The 25,361-nt window shown below is 46.0% G+C and overlaps 1 protein-coding gene across 1 annotated transcript in view; it reads right to left on the bottom strand.

The window, feature by feature from the left end:
- LOC148162011 (ubiquitin carboxyl-terminal hydrolase 9X-like) overlaps positions 1-25,361 on the bottom strand; it is a 111,584-nt gene that overhangs the window by 63,116 nt on the left and 23,107 nt on the right. The window contains 5 exon segments of the mRNA XM_088020454.1: positions 18,672-18,776; positions 19,715-19,867; positions 22,656-22,797; positions 22,872-22,907; positions 22,909-23,106. Of these exon segments, the coding sequence (XP_087876580.1) occupies positions 18,672-18,776; positions 19,715-19,867; positions 22,656-22,797; positions 22,872-22,907; positions 22,909-23,106 (634 nt within the window).

The raw sequence follows: 25,361 nt of genomic DNA, 5'->3' as shown, positions 1-25,361 counted from the left end.
CCCCCGTCTCAGTCGGGTGAAGCATGCACATATATACAGGTATAGTCCCCGACTGGATCTCCATGCATTTCCCCCAGTGTGGATTTCATATGTGCCCCCACGATCTTGGACCTCGGTTTCCATCTGTTTGGCCTTCATATGGATGCTGGCCACGTCCACTCCCACTCCCGGGTGACATTCGTGCAATGACAGACATCTGGCATTGTCCTTGCCAGGGAGGGAAGATGAGAGTGGCCACATGACAAGAGGTGTGCGGCCCAGGATGAAGATTGAATTCCCTAGCTATTTCCCACACCGGGGACCATCCGTGCAATCAGCACAGATGGGTGGTGCGCCTCACACCCGCCTGACAACTCCAACCCCTCCCTCCTTGCCTTGGCCCTTGTGCCTCTGTGCATCGACAGGGGAGACAGAACTCTGAAGAACCATGGAATGCACACGAGACTTCTGTGTCCAGAGGGACGTAGCTGCACTCGCCCTCTTGCCTCTTTCTCCATCCTCCACAGAGCTGGAAATCCCGCAGTCCCTCTCCTTCGCTGCCCAGGGCCTACACACGCACATATACACACGTGTGCACATGCAAACGTGTGGACACATGACACACACGCATACGGTCTCCACACACACAGGCATGTGCCATTGACCACACTCTCTCACAATCACACGTGACTGGAAACACACAGAGACATGCAACACACACATGAGCTCATGCATACACACGCACACAACACACACTCGCAGCCTTGGGCTCAACAGATGGGAAAGAAGATGGCCGCACGCACACATGCAAACACAAACTCATTCAGATAGGCTCTGCCCTCTCTCTCTCCCACAGACGTACTCACGCACACACACACGCACAAAATGTGCGGCCCACAGGCATGCGTGTGGCTGCACACACCCACTTACATGCACACACGTGCATGCACACACTCAGATCACATAACACACAAACACACATGTCCTGCACACAGCCATGCACACTTGCCCGTGCAAACACACACAGCTGCGCTTGCGCACACACGCACAACACTCATAGAAGGTGTCTGGAACAGAGACACGCGTGACCCGGCACTATTACACACGCCCCCTCCGCCCTAGAACTCATGAACACACACGTTCATCAAATACACACGGGTTTAGGGACATATGCATACACATCTGATTCTCACCGAGACACACGCCCACACTCCTGCCCTCAGGATAACCACAGGGAACAGAAACACACCGTCTGCGTCACGCAGGAATGCACACTGGTCCGCACCAACACACACACATGCACGTGCTCACGGATACATGCACTCACGCACTCCACACAATGTCACTGGCTCACTGGCATATGCGCTGACCTTCCTAACCCCCCACACTTTTGCACATATAGTCCCACACCCACAACATACACAAACCTTCTCCAGTACAGAAGAATACACAATTGGCCCTGGAAACACACACACACACACACACACACACACAAACACACACAAACACACGGCCCCTACCGCACATAGACACTCAAGGAACACACACGGTCATCAGTACACAGGCATACACCACAGGTCCCGCACCCACAGACATGCACACACACATGAGCTCACGCCAACACACATACATGCAATGCACACACAGCCACACATGTTTTTGGCACACACGTTTGCACACATGACCACTCAAATACACACGCACATGCTAAGAAAACACACACCCACCAACCATGCTCAGAATCTCCAAAACTGAGGCATGAGAAGGTGGCTACAGATGTCCACACACATCCCCCCTGCTACTCACACACACAAACACCCAAAGGCCTGTAAACACAGACACACAACAGACACCCTTATGCATGCGAGCCCACAAACACTCAACAATCACACACAAGGTCTCTGGAACACGTCCATACATATGTAGCCCCACAGAACATCACACACCCAGGTGCACCTCGAAACACACACACGCCATACATCCATGGACTAGCACACACAGCCATGCAGATTTCTGCTCACATGCACACACACATTTACGTGAACTGGGAAACACCCACACCACGCAACACACACACGGTCCCCACACATGGGCATGCACACTTGGCCACACACAGAGAGACACCGTGCACGGGCAAAGACATACTCAGGAAATACACACATATGATCTCCAGTGCACAGGCATGCACACTTGACAAAAACACACACTGATGTGCACAAGAAACACACACAAACACACTCACACAACACTGGGAAGCACACACTGTCACAGGCACACAGGCATGCACACATGGCCACACACATATGCCCGCATATAAAGACGCACACACATGGAATAAAAACACACATGGTGCCCGCACACAACTATGTGCACTTGGTCGTGCACGCACACACACACACACAAACGCCCATCAGATTGCAAACCCATAGCCAGGCAACACCCACCAACTCACAAGGTCTGTGGCACACAAGAATGCACACTTGCCCCCACACACCAACACATACGTGGGCATGTGAAGATGCAACACATAAAAACCCAGGGTCCCTACACAGTGGCACACACACTTGGCCTTGCAAACAGAACACCCGTGCACCTGCAAACACACCTTCCGGATACACACACCAGGACACATGGTCTTCGGTACACAGGCATGAACACTTGCCACAAACACACGTCACATGCAAACTCACACACACTGCACAAACACACACGATCCCTGGCACAGAGGGATGCTCAGGTGGCCGCACACGCAAGCACACACACATGCACTCATGCACACACACACACACACACACACAGCTGAATGCAGACCTCCCGCACAGAGCCCACTCACAAAGACACAGTGCCTTCCACCACTCACACATCAGGACCCAGACCCCTGGCTCCTTCCCGACAGGCCCTCCTCTCAGGTCATTCCCTACAGCTGCCTTCCAGCCTCGGGTAGTACTGAGGGGATTGGGCCACAGGTCCTTGATGACGACCTGGAGAAACAGGCCAGCTGAGCACGGGGCCTGGGTCCCGTTCCCAAGCAGATGGGGCTCGGGCATCACCCCGGCCGATGAAGGCTGCAGGGACCCCACCTCGATGATCCTGTTAGACCCTGGGCAGCTTGGGTCACACAAGTAGTTGAAGAAGTTACGGCTGGTGGTGTTGTGCCTGCAGCTGGCAGCTCCACCTTCATAGTCCCAGAACCACTGCACCAGAGTGGAACGAGACGTCCTCTATCCTGCAGGGCCGGGAAAATTTAGGAGAGGCTCTCCACGGCCTAGGACCCACGCCCTCTCACCTTCCCTCCCTTTTAATGTCCCAGCCTTTCTCGCTCCTGGGCCCGGTCTCGCCCCCACGCTGGGGACCCTGTGCACTTCCCCTCCTGCTCCAAATTGCCCCCATGCCCGCCCCCATCATCCTCGAAGCTCAAGCCCACTCCTACTGGCAATGCTAAACCAATACACCTTAAGGATCACTTTGTTCTGGAAGTAGGGGTTATTCCTAAAGGAAAACATCAACCTGCAGCGGTACTTGGGACAGCCCAGTTCCTCCACCTGCCCCTCCGAAGAAAGAGGAGGGGGAGGGGGAACCTGTCTTCTAGGTGTCCCAGCTCTGCTTTCCTGGCTGTGGCACTGAACCACATTGCGATGCCCCCTCCTGCTCAAACCCCACGCCCACCGGGCCTCCCGAAGCCTCCGTCTCCCAGGACTGACCTCCAAATTGGTCATGTAGCTGAGCACGTCTCTGTCCTGGTCACCCGTCACGGCTGATATCTTGGGGTGTTTCAGGATCTGACTTGGGTCAAGGAGCCTCGCCGGCACGTGCTACGGAAGGAGAGCCAGGAACCACCCAGAACTTCCCAGGTGAGAGCAAGTGAGCCGAAGTTTCAAAAGTGCATAAACACCAGGCACTGCAACCCTCCCAACCTCGTCAGCTCCTGAACTTTCTTCCCACCTGCTCCACCCTGGGGAGTCCCTTGGCTTCCAACACCGCTGAGCCTGCCTGCCCCCGACAGGGCAAGGCCGAGGGTCTGATTGCTCTCCCTTCCCACATTTCCCTGGCCCGTGCGTGTGGCCGGCAGGGAAGTCACACCTTTGTATGGCTGGATGTGGTCAGTCCCATGCTGACAGCTGTGTTTGCTTCTGTGTTTGCCTGAAGCCCCATGACTTTGAGAGGCCTCCTGTGCCAAGAAGGGGGCTGCTCGGCTCACCTGGAGCACGGCTGCACACCCACAGTGCAAAGAGTGGTCCTGGCAGAGTCAGCGAGAGAGGGAGGGAAAGGGGTAGGTGGGGGCGGGAGGGAAAGCAAAAGAGAGAGAGGGACAGAGAGACCCCACACCGGGAGGAAGGGACACAGAGGGAGGGCAGAGAGGACAGGGGGAGAGGGCGGGCGAGGACACAGAGGGGGAGAGACAGGCAGGGAGGAAAGGTGTGGGTAGGCGCCTGGGCCTGGGGCCTCGGCCTGGCTGTGTGGGGCCTGTGGAGACAGAGTTTGCAGCACCCCGGCAGCGCCGTGTCTGGGTTCCCGCAGTCTGCCGAAGTGAGGCGGCCCGCTGACTGGCTTGGCAACCCGAGAGCGGACGACATTGTGGGTCTGCCCTGAACTTTGGAAATTTGGAAAACCACACAGGCTCTGAAGGACAGGGAACGGGGGAGGGCAGGCTCTCCGTCTGCCCCATGTACCCAGCAAACGTTTCCTTCCAATATCTGCTCTGAGCCAAGCGGGCTTTGGGCTACACTACTTGTCAAAGTGTGTTGACCCTTGTTCCCTGAACCCCGCAAGGCTGTTGGGAGTGTGCTGCAGCCCCAAAGCTTCCGCCCGCAGCTTCTGCTCAGACACGGTCTCGATAGGTCTCAGCCCCTGCTTTCTTACCCAAGCCATTCCCCGCCTTCCTCTGCTGTGTATTTAAGGGTTCGTGGGCCCACTCCCACCAGCGAAGGGGGTGAAGAGCCCTTCCCCCCAGCGCTCATGGCCGTGGCTGTGGCTCTGCTGCTGCCCTCCTCCCGGTGCTCCTGCACAGCAGCCAAGCCCCACCAGCCGGAGGAAGGATATGGCCTGGGCCCAGAAGCCAGGGTTGCACTGGATGATGGCCCTCCGACGAGCCACGTGAAAACTCCGCTTCTGATTCATCCTGCGCGTGAGCCGCAAGTACGCCCTGGTAGCTTGGGCATCCACAGAGCTGAGTGCTAACTGAACAGTAATCAGTGCGGCAAGAGGGGCCCTGGCTCTCTCGGCACCCGGCATTGACGTTTCCTGAGGCAGCTCCTGCAGCTTCTCTTCCTGCTTGGCTCGTGCCCCCTCCCCTTCTTCTACCGCCACGACCTCCACCACCGCCATGATATCCTCCACCATGACGACCAAATCCTCCCACAGGCCGGCTTCGCCTCTGCGCTGCCGGGCCTCAGCCTCCTGCACAGCCTCTGCCGCCAACCCCCTCACTTAGCGCCTGCGGCACCCCCACCTCGCCCCAGGTGCCTGACACCCCGTGGGCACCCCATCTTCGTGGCCCCCTCTGTGCATTGGGGTCGTCCAGGATTCTGGGGCAACCCTGGGGGCCCGGATGACGCCTCGCTCTCCATTTGGACGTGGAGCCAATTTTCACACTGAGCCGCAAAGCCGCAGAGGAAATGAGCTGGAGGTGTGAGGATGTGGCTCCCACAAGCGGTGTATACCACACACTCTCAAAATCACATGTGACTTGAAACCCAGAGAGACATGAAACACACACATGGGCTCATGTATATAACACACATGACACACACCCACACACCCGGGTTCGACACATGGGAAGGATGGCCGCACACATGCACACATACACAAACCCATGCAGACAGGCACCACTCTCTCTCTCTCTCACCCAACTGTGCACGCGCACACACACATACACAAACACACAATCTGCGGATCACAGGCATGCATCTTGGCTGTACACTTCCACTCCCACACACACCTGTGTATGCACACACACTCAGATCACATAACACATATGTCCTGCACATAGGCATGCGCACTTGCTCGTGCAAACACATACACCTGCGCTCGCAAACACAGGCACAACGCTCACACAAGTTCTACGGCACAGCCACACACGCCTGCCCTGGCACTAACACACACACCCCCCTCCACCCAAGAACACATGCAGACACACGCGCAAGAAATACACACAGTCTTAGGCACATATGCATACACAACTGGCCCTCACCAGGCACACACACACACACACCTACCCTCAGGATATACAGAGGGAACAGAAACAGACGATCTGCATCACACAGGAATGCAAACTGAGCCACACCAAACCACACAGCACGTGTCACGCAAACACGGACACACGCGCCCCACAAAAACTCTCTGGCTCACAGGCATGTGAGGTGAGCTTCCCAACACACACACACACTTTTGCATGGGTAATCCCACACCCACAACATACACAACCCTTCTCCAATACAGAAGAATACAAAATTGGCCATGAAAACATACACACACACACACACACAAAACACACACACATACACACACGGCACAAACTGCACAGAAACACTCAACGAACACAGTCCTCACTACACAGGCATACACCACTGGTCCCACACCGACAGACACGCATACGCACACGAGCTCATGCCAACACACATACATGCAATGCACACAGAGCCATACATGTTTTCGACACACCGGTGTGCACACATGACCACCCAAATACACACACACGTGATAATGCAATACACACACACCAAGCACGCAGTCTCCAACACAGAGGCATATAAAGGTGGCTACAGATGTGCACACACACACCCACACACAATCACGGAAAGGCCTGCAAACACACAGACACACAACAGACACATTGTGCATGCAAACACACATACACTCAACATACACATGTAGGCCCGCAGAAAGTCACACACCAAGGTGCGTCTGGAAACACACACACACACCATACACCCATGGACTAGCGCACACAGTCAGGCAGATTTCTATTCGCCTGCACACATAGGTTCACGTGCACTGGGAAACACACACACCATGTAACACACACACGGTCCCCACACACAGGCATGCACACTTGTCTAAACAAGCACAGACCACTGTGTGCAGGCAAAGACACACTCAAGAAACACACACACAACACATATGATCTCCAGTGCACAGGCATGCACACTTGACAGGAACACACACTGGCATGCACAAGAAACACACACAAACACACACTCACACCACACTGGGAAGCACACACTGTCACCGGTTCACAGGCACACACACATGGCCACACACATACACACATACAGATGCAGGCAAACACGCACATACATGAAATAGAAACACACACAGTGTCTGGACACAGTTATGTGCACTTGGCCACAAACGCGCGCACACGCACACACACCCATCCGTGTGCAAACACACACTCAGGGAACAACCGCCAACTCACCAGCACTGTGGCACACTAGCATGCACAGTTGGCTACACACACCAACACCAACGTGGGCATGCAAACACACAACATTTATACACCTAGGGTCGCGACACAGTGGCACACACACGTGGCCTTGTAAACACACATACCCGTGCACCTGCAAACACACCCTCCCGATATACACACCAAGACACATGGTCTCCGGTCCACAGGCATGCACTCTTACCACACCCACACGTGCACAAGCAAACTCACCCACACCGCACAAACATGATCCCTGGCACAGAGGCATGCTCAGGTGGCCTTCCGCACAAGCACACACACATGCACGCAGAACTCCCTCACACACAGCCCACTCACAAAGCCACAGTGCCTTCCAACACTCACACCTGCATTCCCTCACATGTCTTTGGAACTGTCCCCTGTGGGCGGGTGTGGCAGCACGGGACGGCGAAGGTCCACAGGGTCCATGAGGGATGGCCTCTTCTTTCATACTACCGGGACTCGTGGGGTTTGCGGTGCTGCGACAGGACACATGCATGCGAGCACACAGTAGTGCGGGGCCCGCTTCCAGGATAAAGGGTACTGGGCCAAGCTTCCTAAGCGGTGTCACTGCGCCAACATCGGGGGCCACAAGTCCACGAGGGCCCCGCTCGCCAGAACACTTCCCCACCTGTGTGCCCTGCCCTGAAGAATAAGGCACCCATGAACAGAAGTCTGCGTTTTCCACCCCCCCTCCTAGAGCCTGGCACGAGTGTCCTCATGCCATGCCCTGCCCTGCGCTGTCCCCATGCTGAATATCACTACCACACAGGCAATCCCACACGTCGGGGGTTGGAGGGGCCCACCAGGTACCAGGTAGTCTGCCTCCTCGCCATGTCCTGGCTCCGAAGTCAAACCTACACAGAGATGCAAAGCCCTTCTTCAATTGTTTATGTCTCCTTTCCCGTCCCTTCAGATACTTGCTGAATACACTCCAGAGCTTCCACTGGTGATCCTTTTCCCCATTTCTGTCCTGTGTAGGGAAAGCACCACGTAGACTCGCCCACAAATCTCTCACAGCGGTGAACGCCTCCTCGAATTCTTGTGCTTGGTCAGACTCTGATGCTCTGCGTGGTCCACATCCACACAACTGCCGTGCCCCATGAATGTGCACACACACACACACACACACACACACACACACACACACACCCCACAAACACGTTAGGGATTCGTGAAATTGCATAATGCCAAGGATCGCCAAGGTGGGTTAAGGGCATCTCCTGTCCTCGTGGGATACTGTTCCTCCTCACCTAGAGACTCAGGAGCCTCCAGCCCCTGGCCCAGTGCCATTCCCAAGTATGGCCATGTGGCTGTGGGAGGCCACGCGGTGGTCGGGAACACGGAGGGAAGTGGGAGATTCTTGGCACAGGATTGGGATGGGTCAAGGGAGCCCGGGTGTCTAGGGAACCAGCACTGGCTCTTCCGGTGGCAGCTCCTGCTGCTTCTCGTCCTGCTTGGCTCATGCCCCCTACTGCTGTTCCCCCGCCACAACTCCACCACTGCCATGATATTCTCCACCACGACGACCAATTCCTCACAAAGGCCGCAATCGCCTCTGCGCACCCAGGCCTGACCTCCTGCACAGCCTGTGCCACCATTCCCCCTAATGTAGGGCCTTCAACACCCCCGCCTTGCCTCAGTCGCCTGCCTCCCCGTAGGTCCCGGCATCCTCACTTCCCCCTCCGCGTACCTGGGTGGTCCAGGATTCCGGGGCAGCCTGGGTTGCCCTGGACAACGCCTCGCTCTCCATTTGGACGTAGAGCCGAGCCTCGGCCCCAAGCTGCGGCATCAGCAGAGGGAATGAGCTGCAGGTGTGAGCACGCATCTTCCACAAGCAGCCAGCCTGTGGAGATTTGGTGCTGAGGCCTAGAGACAGGTACCTATCAGAGGCTGCGCACCTGCGGGATGCTTGCAAACACTAGTTTGGTGCCAGGTGGCTTCTGGGCCACAGGGGCATGAGCTCCCTGGACGTGACCTTGGCTGGATGGAACCCCATGGCCACGCCCAGGATGTGACCGGACCCTGGGACCACCCAGTGGCAAGGCGGTGGTCGTGGCCATAGCCAGCACCGCCCGTTGTCCCAGCGAGAGCCAGACAGCCATCCAGGGAACCTGACAGTGTGGCCCCTCCGGGATGGCCTCGGCCTCCCAGCTGCACCGAATGCCCCCGCACACCAACTCCCACGCCGCAACTCCACCCCCGCCAACAGCCCGGTGTGTTCCATTCCCACAGCCTTGTCAGGAGCGCCGTGTGCCTAGTATTTGTACTGCCAATGGGAAGCTGTCCCTCGCCCTTCCCAAATAGATTCCTGTAAGACTCAGGAACCTGTGTGTAGGAACGGGAACCCTGGTCAAGTGTGCGTGGAAATAGTCAGCCCAGGCCCTGGAGGACGAATAGTGTGATTCCAGGAGACAGAGGCCACGAAGCCGTCTGCCTGCTCGGGGGAAATGTGCGGCTACACTTTGTCCCAGTGCATGCCCTTTGCTGGTCAGGAGCAGAGCGACGAAGAGTGCTCTGGCCATCGGTCCACCTGTCCTTTCCTCACGCTCTCCTCTCTGTCCTCCTGTCTGATTTCTCCTCCTGCGCTCTTTCTCTGACCCGTCTGGCCACACAGCCTCTGAAACCTAAAGGCTTCCAGAAAGGAAGAAGCAGATGCGTCTCTGAGCAGCTCCTTTCCCAGGATGTGAAAGCCTTCTCCCACTTTGTGCCCAGCAGCCAGGCCGGTGAGCCTCGAAAAGGTGCCACGCTGGATGCCCACACAAACCCATGCTCACACACTCACACAGACACGCAGTGTGTTCAGCATGGAGGACAGAGAGACACCTGCCTTTCCCGGAGCCAAGAGCGTACAGCAAAGGAGACCCAGATGCCCCTCCCTGAAGAGGAATTCTGGGTGAACGCTGTGGGGAGGGTGGCAGGTGTAGGCTGTCAGCTGGCTAGGTGACCTCAGTGCCCACTCGTGGTAGACCAGGAGGCAAGGAGCTGAGGATGGCACCCAGGCAACAGGCAACAGGAATGCCTGCACCAGCAGAGACGGAGCATCTTGTGTTGCATGCTGCTAAAGGCATGAAAGCCCCGGAAAGGGGTTCCCGGCTCGTCTGACCTGCAGAGGAGAACGCATCCACTCTCGACTCCCTCGCTCCAGGCCAGCCGGGTGAGACCATGAGTGGAACATCAAGCCGGGCCATCACGTCCCCAGAGCTGGCCCACATATGTGGTGAGAGAATGGCCAAGTTGCTTTCGAGTCAGCAAAGTAGGCTTGGGGCCATTGGTCTGGCGCTAATGCCAGCCAGTCTCTCCAGGCATCACCGACAAGCAGGTGAAGTCTGCATGGGTTTGTGACTGCGTGCGTGCGGTCATCTTCCCTTACATGTGTGGAGCCCGGGGGTTTGGGTGTGTGTCGTGTGTGTGTGTATGCATGAGCTCCTGTGTGTGTTGCGTGTCTCTGTGTGTTTCCAGTCACTGAGTGTTTCCGTCTCAGTCAGGGGAAGCGTGCACCTATATCCAGGCATAGTCCCCGACCGGATTTCCACGCGTTTCCCCCAGAATGGATTTCATATGCGCCCCCACGGTCTTGGACCGTGGTTACCATTTGTTCGCCCTTCATGTGTATGCTGTCCACGTCCACTCCCACTCCCGGGTGTCATTCGTGCAATGACAGACATCTGGCATTGTCCTTGCCAGGGCGGGAAGGTGAGAGGGACCACATGACAAGAGTTGTGCGGCCCGGGAAGGAGACTGAAACCCCTAGCTATTTTCCACACCTGGGACCATCCATGCAAGCAGCACAGAAGGGTCGTGCACCTCACACCCGCCTGCCAACTCCCACCCATCCCTCCTTGCCTTGGCCCCTGTGCGTCTGTGCATCAACAGGAGAGACAGACCTCTGAAGAACCATGGAATACACTCGAGACCTGTGTGTCCGGAGGGACGTGGCTGCACTCAGCCTCTTGCCCCTTTCTCCACCATCGGAAGAGCTGGAAATCCCACAGTCCCTCTCTTTTGCTGCCCGGGGCCTACACACACCCTCCTACACACGTGTGCACATGCAAATGCTTGGACACAACACACGCACGCATACGGTCTCCACACACAGGCATGCGCCAGTGGCCACACACTCTCACAAACACGTGACTGGAAACACACAGAGACACGAAACACACACACGTGCTCATGCATACACACACATAACACACACCCACACACCCGGGCTCGACACAAGGGAAAGATGGCCGCACGCATGCACACAGACACAAACCCATGTAGACTGGCACCGCTCTTTCTCTCTCACCCAGGTGTGTTGTGCACAAACACACACACACACAATCTGTGGGCCACAGGCATGCATGGTGTCTGCACAGGTCCACTCCCACGCACACCTGTGCATGCTCACACACTCAGATCACATTACACACAAACACACGTGTCCTGCACACAGGCATGCACACTTTCCGTGCAAACACACACAGCTGCGTTTGCAAACACACGCACAACACTCACACAAGCTCTATGGCAGAGCCACACACACTTGCCCCGGCATTAACACACACACGCCCCTCCACCCCAGAACACACGCAGACACAGACGCAACAAATACACATGTTCTTAGACACACATGCATACAAAACTGGCCCTCACCCAGACACATGCATAGACACCTGCCCTCAGGACACCCACAGGGAACAGAAACACACAGTCTGCATCACACAGGAACGCAATCTGAGCCTCACCATCACACACACACGCACGTGCTCACGCAAACATGCACAAACCCAACCCACACATATTCTCTGTCTCATAGGCATGTGCGGTGAGCTTCCCAACACACACACACACTTTTACACGTGTAATCCCACACCCCCAACATACACAATCCTTCTCCAGTAAAGTAGAATACAAAATTGGCCCCGAAAACATACACAAACACGCACACACACACACACACACACGACGCATACTGCACGGAAACCTTCAAGGAACACACACAATCCTCACAAAACAGGCATACACACTTGGTCCCACACCAACAGACACGCACACGTACACGAGCTCATGCCAACACCCATACATGCAATGCACACAGAACCACACTTGTTTTCGACACACAGGTGTGCACACATGACCACCCAAATACACACACACGTGATAATGCAACACACACACACCAGGCACACACAGTCTCCAAAACAGAGGCATAGAATGGTGGCTACAGATGTGCGCACACCCACACCCCCCCACACGCAAAAACCGAATGGCCTGCAAACACACAGACACACAACAGACACCCTTGAACATGCAAGCACACATACACTCAACACTCACATGAAAGTTCTCTGGCACACGTCCATACATACGTAGCCCTGCAGTAATTCACACACCCAGGTGTGCCTTAAAACACACACGCACGCCATATACCCATGGACTAGCTCACACAGCCAGGCAGATTTCTTTTTGCCTGCACACACACGTTTATTACAGAAGTGGAAGACTATTTGAACATACAAATATCAGTCAATGTAACATAGGACAAAAAACCCATAATCTCACTAGATGTAGAGAAGGCAAATGACAAAATCCAACAGCCTTTCATAACTAAAACACTCAAAAAACGAGGAATAGAAGGAATTTCTTAAATCCAATAAAGTGCAATAACAAAACCTGTCAACTTATATCATACTTAATGATGGAAACTTTAAATTTTCCACTCAACATTGAGAACACCCACTTTCACCATATCCTTCAACATTATGCTTTATGTTTTAGTTAGGGCTATTAATAAACAAGGGTGTCAAAAAAAAAGGGACAACAAGATTGGGAAGAAGTAAAACTATCTCTAGTTGCAAATCATATGATCTTGTACATAGAAAATCTAGGAACTCCTTAAGAAAAAAAAAATATATATGTATATATATACACACAACAAGTAACAGGTACTATAGGTTTTTAGGACATAAATAAATTTTAAAACCTTAACTGTATTTTTATTTATTAGGTATGTTTTTCTATACATTAGATAAGAACAATCCCAATACAAAAACAAAGCAAACACTTTCACTCAAAGTAACATCAAAAACAGCACACTGCTTTAGTATAAGTTTAGCAAAAATGCAATGAATATGGGGGGGAGGTAATACTGCTGAAATTAAAGGGGATCTAAATAAATGGAAAGACAGCTCCAAAAAACTGAAAAATATTCCAGATTCATGGACTGGAAGACTAATATTGATAGGACAGCAATACTATACAAATGATACAATGCCCTACAATGTCTATCAAAATTTCACCTACCTTCTTTGCAGATATTGACAACCATACTCTAAAATTCATAAGGGAAGTCAAGTGACTTCCAGCAGCCAACGTCCTTTTCTTAAAGAGGCAAAAGTGAAGGACTCACACTTCCTAACTAGAAAAATTTAGACAAACTTACAGTACTCAATGTTAATACTGGCATAATGACATACAGATTAACAGAATAGAACACAGTGAAGGGAAATAAAACCCTTATGTGATTCTGACAATTATAAAAGAACTTATTTTAGACAAAAAAAATGCCAGGACAGCTGAATAAAAAGAATAGTCTTCTAAACAAATGTTTCTGGGACAAGTGAATATAGTATCATGCAAAGAATGAACTGGAACTTCACCTCACACCACTGCAAAAAATTACTTGAAAATGGAACGCAGCTCTAAATATGAGCGTATATACTTACACCTAAACTGAACTTTAGGTATACCCTTATACTTGGAAGGAAACATTTTTAAAAAATCTTTTGAGACTGTACACTAGAGGCAGTAATTTCTAAAATATGAAACCAAAGCCCAAGTTATCAATAAAATGAATACATAACTGGACTTCACAAAATTAAAAACTTTTACCCAGAACAGGTAAGTCTTTACAGACAGAAAGATCGATTTCTGGTTTCCAGGATGCAGGAAGCAAAGGGTAGACAGAGAAATGACTGCAATGACAAAGATGTTCTGCAATGTGATAGAAGCAGCAGCTGTATAACACTGGATGTACTGAATTCCAATCCACTATATATTTTTAAATGTTTAATTTTATGTGATGTCAAAGTCACCTAACCAAAAAACTTTTTAAACTCTGTTACAGAAGGAACACCATCAAGAAAGAGAAAACACAACCTATCAAGGAGAAAATATTTGCAAAACATAATTTGATAAGGGACTTATATATAGAATGTATAATTTCTATAAATAAAAAATAAAGACATAAAGAATCTGAACAGGAGTTTCTTCAAAGATGATATATAAATGGTCATTAAACACAAATATGTTCATCATCATTAGCTATTAAGAAAATACAAATCAAAACCACAACAAAATTTTACTTCAACTCCACTAAGATGGCTAAAATCAGAAAGACAACAGTTGACAAGGATGAGAAGAAACTGCAACTCTCATACATTGATGGAAATATAAAAAGGTACAGGTACTTTGGAAAACAGCTTGGCAGTTCCTCAAAATGTTATACTTTAAATTACCATGTGACCTAGCAATTCCTCTCCATATTCCATGAGTATATACCCAAGAGAACTGATGATATATGTCCAAAGAAGAACCTGTACACTAGTGTTCTCAGCTATTATTCATAATAGCCAGAAGTGGGAAATACCCAAATGATGAATAAATGTGTTGTATCTATACAACAAAACATCATTTGGTAATATAAATGAATACATGTCCAAACAAACTTACACATGAACTTTCAGAACAGCAGTATTCATACTAAACCAAAAGTGGAAACAACCCAAAGTTCATTAACTAATTGATCAATGAACAAAACTGGTATATCCACACTACTGAATCTAACTTGCCAACAAAAAATCTAATACATGATATAGCATAAATGAACCCTGATACCATTTTGCTTAGTGAAAGAAGGAAGTCAAAACAGGCCATGTATACAGATAAATGTCCTGAGTAGAAAATCCAGAAAACAGAGCAGTAGGGGCAGAAGCTGGACGGAGGACAGAATAAGGACTGATGTTTAATTTCAGGATACTGACAACATCCTGAAATTAGGCAGTGGTAGTGATACCGTAATTTTGTAAATATACGGAAACACACTGCCTCATACTCTTTAGTGTGTACCTCTCAGTCTGTGAATATCTTTATAAAATGGCTTTGTCAAGAAGTAAACTAAAACAGACTAAACTAAATATGCAACTACTATGCAACACAGCAACTGCAATCTCAGAGATACGGACTATGTTCACACACAGTAAAATGTCTGCACACCAATGTTCATAGCAGCTTTATTTGTAAAAGCTCTACATGAGAAAATCTTCATACATCCATTTATGGGTGAGTAGTGAAATAAGCCATAACCAGTTAAAAGTTGTATCATGAGTACCACTCAGGAACAAAAGAAACAATCTACAGATACATAAACAAACTGTATGAGCCTGCAGAGAATTATGCTGAGTGAAAAAATCCCCAATGGCTATATATTATATGATTCCATTTCTTTAACAATCTCAAAATGACAAATGGTAGAAACAGACACCAGGCCTGCAGTTGCCAAGAGTTACGAGGAGGGGCAAGACAGAACTGCTGTGGCCATAAAAGGACTAATGAAGAGTCCATGTGGTGATGGAAATAAAACTTAAAGTACGAGTGTCAATATCTTAATTAATACTGTACTACTTTCTGCAAGATGTTTTCACAGAAGAAAACTCTAAAGAACGTATGAAATTCTCTGTATTATTTATTAAAGTTCACGTGAACCTTCAATTTCTCAAAATAAAAAAATTATAAAATAAAAATAAAATAGTGTTCTTTAAGGCCAGTTAATACAACATAGGGGAAGTTTTATGTATTCTTTCCCCTTGCATTCAATGGTTGCCAGAACATAAGGAACTGCTAGTTGCCTAAATATCCAAAAATTGGAGAAAAGAATAAATAGCTCTTAATGGAAATATTATACAATTTAAAATGATAAATATGGAAAAATGAAATGATAAAAATGGGACTTCTAGGAAGACAACTTTAGTGCTTGCTTCTAAAGTGTTCTAGCTCCTACAAAATTCCCTCTGAAATGATGAAAGGAACACAAAAACTACCTGTGATTATAATCATGTATATTGCAAGAACAAAACAGATAAAGGTAAAAACCACAGAATCAAAGAGGATTAAAACCCACCAACCAGTCATACAGTTAGGATATTTCATTCCTCATTCAAAGTCCTAATAAAACCATGAGAAATTATTTTTTAGCCAAATGTGCAAGGACTGAAAAATCAGATATACAAAATACTTAGGAATGCATAAAAAAAGGAACACAGGGCACCTGGGTGGCTCAATTGGTTTAGCATCTGACTCTTCATATCACCTTAGGTCATGATCCAGGGCTGTGGGACTGAACCCCATGCTGAGTGTGGAACTTGCTTAAGATTCCCTCTCCTTCCTCCTATATCTGCCCCCCTCACATTCTCTCTCAAAAAATAAAGGAAAAAAAAAGAGGAACAACAATCAAATAGGAAAAATAAACAGGTAAAAGATATGAATTACCTCTCACTGGAAATGACACAAATAGTTCAAAAACAGGTAAAAAAAAAGTTCAATTTCATTAATCACTAAGAATATGAAAAACAGTAACACAGTAAGACAGAGTTTCAAACCATGAGGACAGTGATAATTAACAACTCTGACAAAAATTGTTGTCAAGGACTGGAAATTAGTAGCCTGGTAGACAAAGACTTACAAAGGACTCAAATATTTATAGACCACCATTTGAGCAATACCATAAGCAAATATAACTAAGGACAAATATTTAGAGAAAGTCAGGATCACTTAGTTACAACCTACAAAGACCTGTTAAGTGACCTACACTTTAGGCTTTAAAGTGCTTTTAGTGAGACTTTTCGGTAAGGCCTTTCAAATCACAATAAATTATACCATACAACATCTCAAAATATAATGCTTCTAACTAGACATAATAATAATAGACATTCAGTAAACACTTGATAACTCAAAAGGGCTATGCATCGGTGATGGGATTTTCACTATGATTATAGTTAAAGAATCTTGCCAATATTAGAAATAAAAAAGGAAAAATTGATACCACTCCATCTTTCTGTCACTGTGGCTATTATAGATACATCACCATTTCAGAAGTTACCTCTTAAACTAACTTTTACAGTATCCACAATATCTTCCCAATATTGATTTCCTTCCCTGCTTTGATATATTCAATGGATTAAAAAATATACAAAAAATTTCATCACATTACTAAGATTCACCCATTTGTTAAATTCCTCTAATATATTAATTTTCACTGTTGTATGTATTTTTCCTGTTACTACTTATAGACACTTGGTTCTTTCCAGTTCGAGTTTAATACAAATAAGTTGCTCCATTGTGTTTCTTGATAAAGATATTTTTAAGTAATCTCTATATCCAACATGGGGCTCAAATTTACTGAGATCAACAGTTGCCTGCTCTTTCCAACTGATCTAGCTAGGCACCCTGCTACAGATCTTTTGAACACGCATCCTGATACACAATGATGAATTTTTTTAGGGTACACATTCAGAAATACAACAGGTGTATCACAGAACACAAAACATGTATTTTGACAGATGCCAAACAGTTTCTCATTTCTTGTACCAAATAAAGTTACCAAGAGCTATGCAAATTACTTTCAACAAGAAATACTGTGATTCTAATGCCTATGGTTACCAGAATAATCGTTTATGAACGATGGCATATGATTTTATCTTCCTAATCTATAAATTCTCCAGCCAGCATTGCCAACTGAAGAGACTGAATATTAAAAAGTGCCCAATTAGATTAATGCAGATAAGTTGCCAGAGACTCTTAAGAGTTCTTTCTGAATCTTACTTCTATTTTTATATACGTTATCTCAGAGAACCACTGCAGTTGAGTGTATTATTATATCTCTATAATTATAAATATCTATTTATTATAGCAAATAACATTCTCCTCCATTTCCAAATGCAGAAGTATGCAAAAATAAAAGTCGCCAGAGGAAGTTAAACAAACTGAAATAACCTGAGTGAAAAATACGATTATTCTGTGATGGAAATTATAACTATAATAAAAACTAATGTTAAATTCTGGCTAGAATAAAAAAGCAACAACCAATTCTTCATGAAAGATTCTTTGTGAAATTTGTTAGTAAGTATATATTGACAAAACACAAATATATCTAATTAATTCTACTTAAGATGAGATAGTACTACTTTACTATTTGAATTACTACCTTAAAGCAATCAAAAAGATGATCAAGTTGTTCAGGAGAAAAATCCCAAGCCAACTAGGCCGGCAGATCGTGTACATTCTTCACAATGGCTTCATGTTTCCCTGCCTGTTGAAAAACAATATGAAATATATCAAAGTAAACAAAAGAATCACCGTGTACTTAAGTTTAAATAAAGAAATGAACTAAGTAAGTAGACTACTGTGTCCACTTCTTAATAAATAAAATATTTCCACTTGCTTCATCTGAGGTTAATGTTTTAAATGCTTTAGAGCTGCCACGTATACCATTTTATACTCAATTTCTTGGTATAAATGGTAATATACTTTCAGGATTCAAATGAAAATTTATTACAGATATTTCTAAATAAAATGAAGAGAAAATAAGGCAAAATAGTGGATCATCTCAAAACCGAATCCTTAAGTACTTAATGATGGGAAGACTGAATATTTTGTTAGTTTTTCCTTAAAAAGGGTGGGCTGGGCAGGACTCTGTAATCCCTCCAACTTATTCATGAAAAAACTAGTATTATTCTTCTAACATTTTTTCCTTCATACAGTTTGCAAGAAAAAAACCCAAATTTATTATTGTTGTAAGTCTATATGTAATACATACAACTGTTGTACAAATTGTGATTTACACCTGCAAAGGACGTCAAGATCAGGGTAACTTGTTTTTTCACTTAAAAATATCCTTTTTTTTTAAAGATTTTATTTATTTGACAGAGAGAGAGACACAGCAAGAGAGAGAAAGAAGCAGGGGGGAGTGGGAGAGGGAGAAGCAGGCTTCCCGCGGAGCAGGGAGCCCGATGTGGGGCTCGTTGCCAGGACCCTGGGATCATGACCTGAGCCAAAGGCAGATGCTTAACGACTGAGCCACCCAGGTGCCCCTCGTTTAAAAATATTCTTAACAGAATTCTGTGTATATCAAAGAGTTAAACTTAAAATCAAGTAATACAGATTCATATGCCAACACCTAATAACTACAGCAAAATAATAATTTTTGGTATCTTTCTTATAAAGTAGCTGTCATCTTAAATTCCTTACCTGTGCTGCCCAGATGTTATCAAGATCCTGTAATGTAAGAGGTTTTTCTTTAATCACAAAACGAAGAATCTTCTCTAGCTTTTCCACATACTGAGGTTGATGAAAACTACCTCACAGCACTATGGATAAGATATTGTTCTGTTGTATCCATTCCTAAATGTAATACAAAAATTTCTTTCAAGCAGAAGCTACAATCAGGGTGGGAAAAACTACAATTACAAGATAATTAAGTACTGGGAATGTAAATGCACAACATGGTAGCAATATTCAACACTGCTCTATGACATAAAGAGAACATCTATATTTTTAGGATTTTATTTATTTATTTGATAAAGATAGAGAGCACAAGTAGGCAGAGCAGCAGACAGAGTGAGAGGGAGAGGCAGGCTCCCCGCTGAGCAGGGAGCCTGACGCAGGGCTTAATTCCAGGACCCTGGGATCAGAACCTGAGCCAAAGGCAAACGCTTAACCTACTGAGCCACCCAGGCATCCCTCTTTTTTTTTTTTTTTTAAGATTTTATTTATTGAGAGCGAGAAGGAGAGAGCATGAGTGCGAGGGAGGGGCAGAGGTAGAGGAAGAAGCAGACTCCTTGCCCAGCAGGGAGCCTGATCCCAATTCTAGGAATCTGGGATCAGAACCTGAGCTGAAGGCAGGGGCTTCATTGAATGAGCCACCCAGGCGCCCCCAGACATTATATTCTAAGAGTTCACAAAAACAGGATAAAAATACTTTTTCTTTTTAAAAAAATCTATAGAAGATGATAGATGCTAACTAAATTTACTGTGGTAATTATTTGACAACACAGGTTCAAACTGTGTTGAGTCCATGTATGCACAGTTATTTCCCCTTCCTCATGATTTACTTAATAACATTTTTCTTGATTACTTTATTGTAACAATATATATTACATAATACACATATAAAATATGTGCTAATTGACTTTTGTCATAAATAAGGGTTTTAGTAGTTAAAGTTTTGGTGTCTCAAGTTGTATGAGGATTTTCAGTTATGCAGGGTGTCAATGCCCATAATCCTTGCACTGTTTAAAGATCAACTGTAGCGGTGCTCAGGGTGGCTCAGTCAGTTAAGTGTCTGCCTTCGGCTCAGGTCATGGTCTCCAGGTCCTGGGATGGAGCTTGACTCACACTCCTGGCTCAGCAGGGACTCTGCTTCTCTCTCTCCCTCTGCCTTTGCCTCTTCGCCCCTGCTCATGCTCTCTCTCTGTCTCAAATAAATGTTAAAAAAAAAGGTCAACTATACATGTTAATTAAGTCATTACACTGTGCGCTTAAATTTATATAGTTACATATAGCAATTACATCTCAAAAACTGAAAAGAAATAAAAGTAAAAAATTAAAATATAGTTCAGATTTTGGAATAACATTGGATTCAATCATGTTTACATTTACAAATTATAACACACTATTGTAATATGTTTACATATTGTTTTAGTGCAAAATATTCAGTATTTCACAAAATCTAATTTTGCACACAAAATGCTCCCAGAGGTTACTAAACTGAAAAATTATATCCCATATAATGTGCTTATTATGATTTTAATAAAAAATATTAAAATAAAAAGTTGTACCGAATTTAATTTTTCACAAACAGAAATGGTCCCATAAAAATGTACCTCAGCACATTCCTCATACTATCTGTGAGAATAATCAGTGTTATATTTCCCCATCTGTCTTCATTCTTTGGGGGGAAAAATCAAGAGAAATGCCACAGCAATGACATTGCTTCCAAAAGTTTCTCAACATTCATTTTCTGTACCTTTCAAGGACTGGTAATAATTCACAGACAAGTGGACATTTTAAGTAGTTAAATGCTTGATGTTTCACAAAGTAGGTAAACTGCATACTTGAAACCTGACACCTAACACAGAGTCAGAACCTAGGGTCTAGGTTACATACCATTTCTCAATAATCAAGAGTCCTCAAATACCTTTTACATTTTGATCATTTTCACTATTTTAAAAAAACGTATTATTTTAAACCAGGCTCCATGCCCATTGTGAGGCTTGAACTCGCAACCCTGAGATTGAGAGTCACACACTCTACTGACTGAGCCAGCTAGGTGCCCCAATCATTTTCACTATTAAACTAAGAACTCATTTAAGGTAGAGATCATTCTTCACACATATATACCCATTACTAGCATACGATATACACACAAAATATATTACCAAGCAAATACCTTACAAGGCTACTGGACAGTATTCATTTCAACACTTAAACATATAAATATCTATTTAAACTGTTCCCTTTCGATGCCAAAATGATAGATATAAGTGATTTAAAAATTAAGTTTCAGGGATGCCTGGGTGGCTCCGTGAGTTAAGCATCTGCCTTCAGCTCAGGTCGTGATCCCATAGTCCTGGGATCAAGTCCTGCATCAGGTTCCTTGCTCAGCAGGGAAACTGCTTCTCCCTCTGCCTGGCACTCCCCCTGCTTGTGCTCTCTCTCTGCAAAGTAAATAAAATCTTAAAACAATTAAGTTTTAAAAATCACGACAGAACATTAAATCAGAGATTTTATTCCTTTCATTATAAGCCTCACTTTTAGAACTCGAAACCGAATTGAGTTTGCATAATGCCAGTTCATTCACTAGATACCAGATCTACCCATCTACCTACTGCATTTCAGCCAACCCACCAAACTATAATTGCATCATTAATACCGGTATTCACCAATGGTAAGCTTACCAAAGACACAATAGGTTTAAGGTTAATAGAAAGCGATAGTTTACTTATTAACAAATCATTTCTTATTACCCATTATAAAAAAGTTTTAGGATTTAATCATCATGAATCAATGTCTCAATTTCAGAGTTACTTTCCGTCACTGTTTACATTTACACATTAGCACTAATTGGTGCTAATCTTATTCATAACTGGTACAGAATTTTATTCACCAAAGAAAAATCAAAGGGACTTACTGCCATTCGATCCGCTGTCAGCCACTCTTCCTCCTCAGGATTACCATGCCGATGAGTATAACATGATACACTAGATATCACTTTGTTAATTTCATTCTGTGCATTCATCTTTCCGTTAAAAGAAGAAATCTGCAACAATCTACAAGAGAAATTTTGATTAAGTATCATTTTAAACAGTCAAGCAAATAATTATTTAGAGGGGGAAGTATCTTACTGAGTATCATTTTCAACCTAAAATTTTCTAAATTTTTTAGTTTCTTCTTGTCCTGGAATCCTGGAAGCCAAATTCTGCAGAGATTTAATAATCATTGAAAAGTCATCATTTTTTGTTTCATTCTTTGCTTCTTCATCAGTTAAATTTTCTAAAAACTGAGGAAGTATTTCTCTAACTGGAAGAAAGTATTTTCTCAATGTATGTTGACTGAGAAACTCATAGCATCGTCCAAATGGTCTGAAATAAGGAAAACACAGAATTTCTGCAAATATCTGTATTCTCCTAACACGTACTTTTAGTTTTAACACTTAGAAAAATGTCATATTTCCAATTTAAAATAAGAAAGTAGACTAGGGGGGCGGAGCAAGATGGCGGAGGAGTAGGAGACCTAGATTTTGTCTGGTCTCAGGAATTCAGCTGAATAGGGATCAAACCATTCTGAACACCTACGAACTCAACAGGAGATCAAAGAGGAGAGTAGCAACAACCATCTGAACAGAGAAGCAACCATTTACTGGATGGTAGGATGTGTGGAGAAGTGAATCCGAGGCGATATTCGGGAGGATAGACGGCGGGGGAGGGGCCTCTGTTGGCCGCTTCTGGCAAGTGATAGAGCCGCGGAGCACAAAATCGGAACTGTTAGAAGTCAGCTCCACTGAGGGACGTCGTTGCAGTGGCTAAGCAGGGGGTGGAATCCTCCCGGGACAGTGTGGTCTCAGGAACCTTGGGGTCACAGAAAGACCGGGGGAGCCTGAGTGCGCCAGAGCTCCCAGGTATCGGAGCGGGGAAGCCGGCTGCAGAGATGGAGCTGAGGCGCGGGCTCTCAGCTTGGGGTTGCCATAAACTGTAATCCGCGGCCCAGTCAGGCCACTGCTCCTCCAGCAGGGACCCAACAAGCGGCAGATCCGGGGAGACTCCCCTTCCTTCCTGGGGAGGAGCGGCACGGGAACGCACTGCAGGAATCTGTTGGGTCTGGAGACTCCACACGGGGTCGGGTGCCAGAGATAGCAACGCTCGGTCACAGGCCGGGTGAACACGGAGAGCGGCCGGAGACCGGGGACAAGGGAGTGACTGCTTTTCTCTGTGGGCGCACTGAGGAGCGGGGCCCCGAGTTCTCAGCTCCTCCGGGTGGAGATTGGGAGGCCACCATTTTTGCCCTGGTCCTCCAAGGCTGTACCCAGAGCTTGCAGGGAACAAAATCTGAGATCAAACCCCAGCAGCTTGCTTAGCCCTGACCGACAAGGGCGGGGCAATTCAGCCTCCGGCAAAGACATTTGGAAACCACAGCAACAGGCCCCTCCCCCAGAAGATCAGCCTGAACAGCCAGCAAGCCAAGACCAAGTTTACCAATCAAGGAGAACGGGAGAACTCCAGCGCTAGGGGAATACTGCACATAGAATTCATGGCTTTTTTTTTACCATGATTTATTAGTTCATCAAAGTTAATTTTTGTTAACTGCTTTTTTTTTCTTTTTCCCTTTTTCAACCAACATCTTATCAATCTCTTAAAAAAAAACATTTTTTATTTTTCATTCTTAGAGTCATATTTTATCCCTTCATAGTAGTTACCCTTATTTTTGGCATATATATATAAGTTGTACTCTCTTTAAAATTTTGAGATATAGTTTCTTCTAACAGATCAAAATATACCCTAAATCACTAGTGTATGGCTCTGTTCTAGTCTCCTGCCTGATCATATTCTCTCCCTTTTTTCTTTTTTTTAAAATCTTCTTTCTTTATTCAAACAACTTCTTATCTTATCAAATCCTTTTATAAAATCTTTTATAATTTTCATCTTTACAGTCATCTTCTATCCCTTCATTGTATCAAGCCTTATTTTGTATATATATGTCTTTCTTCCTTTAAAATTTTAGGAGGCACTTTTTTCTAACAGACCAAAATACGCCCAAAATCTAGTGTGTGGCACTGATCTATGCACTAGCCTGATCATATTTGATCACATTCTGCTTTTTTTGTATTGTTCTGTTTTTGTTTTTATCCTTTTCTTTTCTTTTTTTTTTCTCTTTCTTTTTTCTTTCTTTCCCTTTCTTTTCCCCTGGTTTCAGGTCTTTTCTGATTTGTATACAGTATATTTGCTGGGGATGTTGTAAGCCTGTTAGCATTTTGTTCTTTCATTCATCTATTCTCCTCTGGACAAAATGACAAGACGAAAAAAATCACCTCAGCAAAAAGAACAAGAGGTAGTACCGTCAGCCATGGACCTACTCAATACGGACATTAGTACGATGTCAGACCTAAAGTTCAGAATCATGACTTTAAAGATATTAGCTGAGCTTGAAAAAAGTGTGGAAGTTATTAGAGAAACCCTTTCTGGAGAAATAAAAGAACTAAAATCTAACCAAGTTGAAATCAAAAAGGCTATTGATGAGGTGCAATCAAAAATGGGGGCACTGACTGCTAGGATAAATGAGGCAGAAGAGAGAATCAGTGATATAGAAGACCAAATGATGGAAAATAAAGAGGCTGAGAAAA

Source organism: Eumetopias jubatus, unplaced genomic scaffold, assembly GCF_037043125.1.
Source record: "Eumetopias jubatus isolate StellerSeaLion01/CBP00866 unplaced genomic scaffold, mEumJub1_p1.0 scaffold_27, whole genome shotgun sequence".
Lineage (NCBI taxonomy): Eukaryota > Metazoa > Chordata > Mammalia > Carnivora > Otariidae > Eumetopias > Eumetopias jubatus.
Note: the sequence above shows the minus strand (reverse complement) of the source record. Positions and strands in the feature narration are given on the sequence as shown.